The 487-nt window shown below is 39.6% G+C and overlaps 1 protein-coding gene across 1 annotated transcript in view; it reads left to right on the top strand.

The window, feature by feature from the left end:
- The window catches only part of LOC110018555 (transcription factor HY5-like), a gene marked incomplete at its 5' end in the record, with an annotated part of 1,909 nt that continues 1,422 nt past the window's right edge, over positions 1–487 (top strand). The window contains 1 exon segment of the mRNA XM_020715903.1: positions 1–157. Coding sequence (XP_020571562.1) covers positions 1–157 — 157 coding nt within the window.

Genomic DNA, 487 nt, shown 5'->3' with positions numbered 1-487 from the left:
GCTGCTGAGGAACAGGGTTTCCGCACAACAAGCAAGGGAGAGAAAGAAGGCATATATGAGCGAGTTGGAAGTAAAGGTGAAGGATTTGGTAACCAAGAATTCTGAGCTAGAGGAAAGGCTCTCCACGCTGCAGAATGAAAATCAGATGCTCAGACAAGTATGCACCAAGTAAAAAAGCAACATGCTTATCAGTAGTTATTTTATTTATGAATTTAATTGTTTTGTAACTGAACAACAGAAATACTTTGTCATTAATTTTTGAGTCCTGACAATCAATTGGATATTTTTGCACCTCATTTCAATCTAGGGGTGTAAGTGAGTCAAACCGACTCGTCAGCCGGCTCGAGCTTGGCTAAGTTAGCGGCTCGTGAACTGAGCTCAATGAGCTAACAAGCCAAGCTCAAGCTAGCCCCCGACTTGGCTCATCAACTCGTGAGCCAGTTTGTTTAAAAAAATATACTTAAAATATATTAAATTTGAAAATTTT

The sequence above is a fragment of the Phalaenopsis equestris genome, unplaced genomic scaffold (assembly GCF_001263595.1).
Source record: "Phalaenopsis equestris unplaced genomic scaffold, ASM126359v1 Scaffold000024, whole genome shotgun sequence".
Classification (NCBI taxonomy): domain Eukaryota; kingdom Viridiplantae; phylum Streptophyta; class Magnoliopsida; order Asparagales; family Orchidaceae; genus Phalaenopsis; species Phalaenopsis equestris.
The sequence above is the reverse complement of the archived record's forward strand: the minus strand, read 5'-3'. Positions and strand labels throughout refer to the sequence as shown.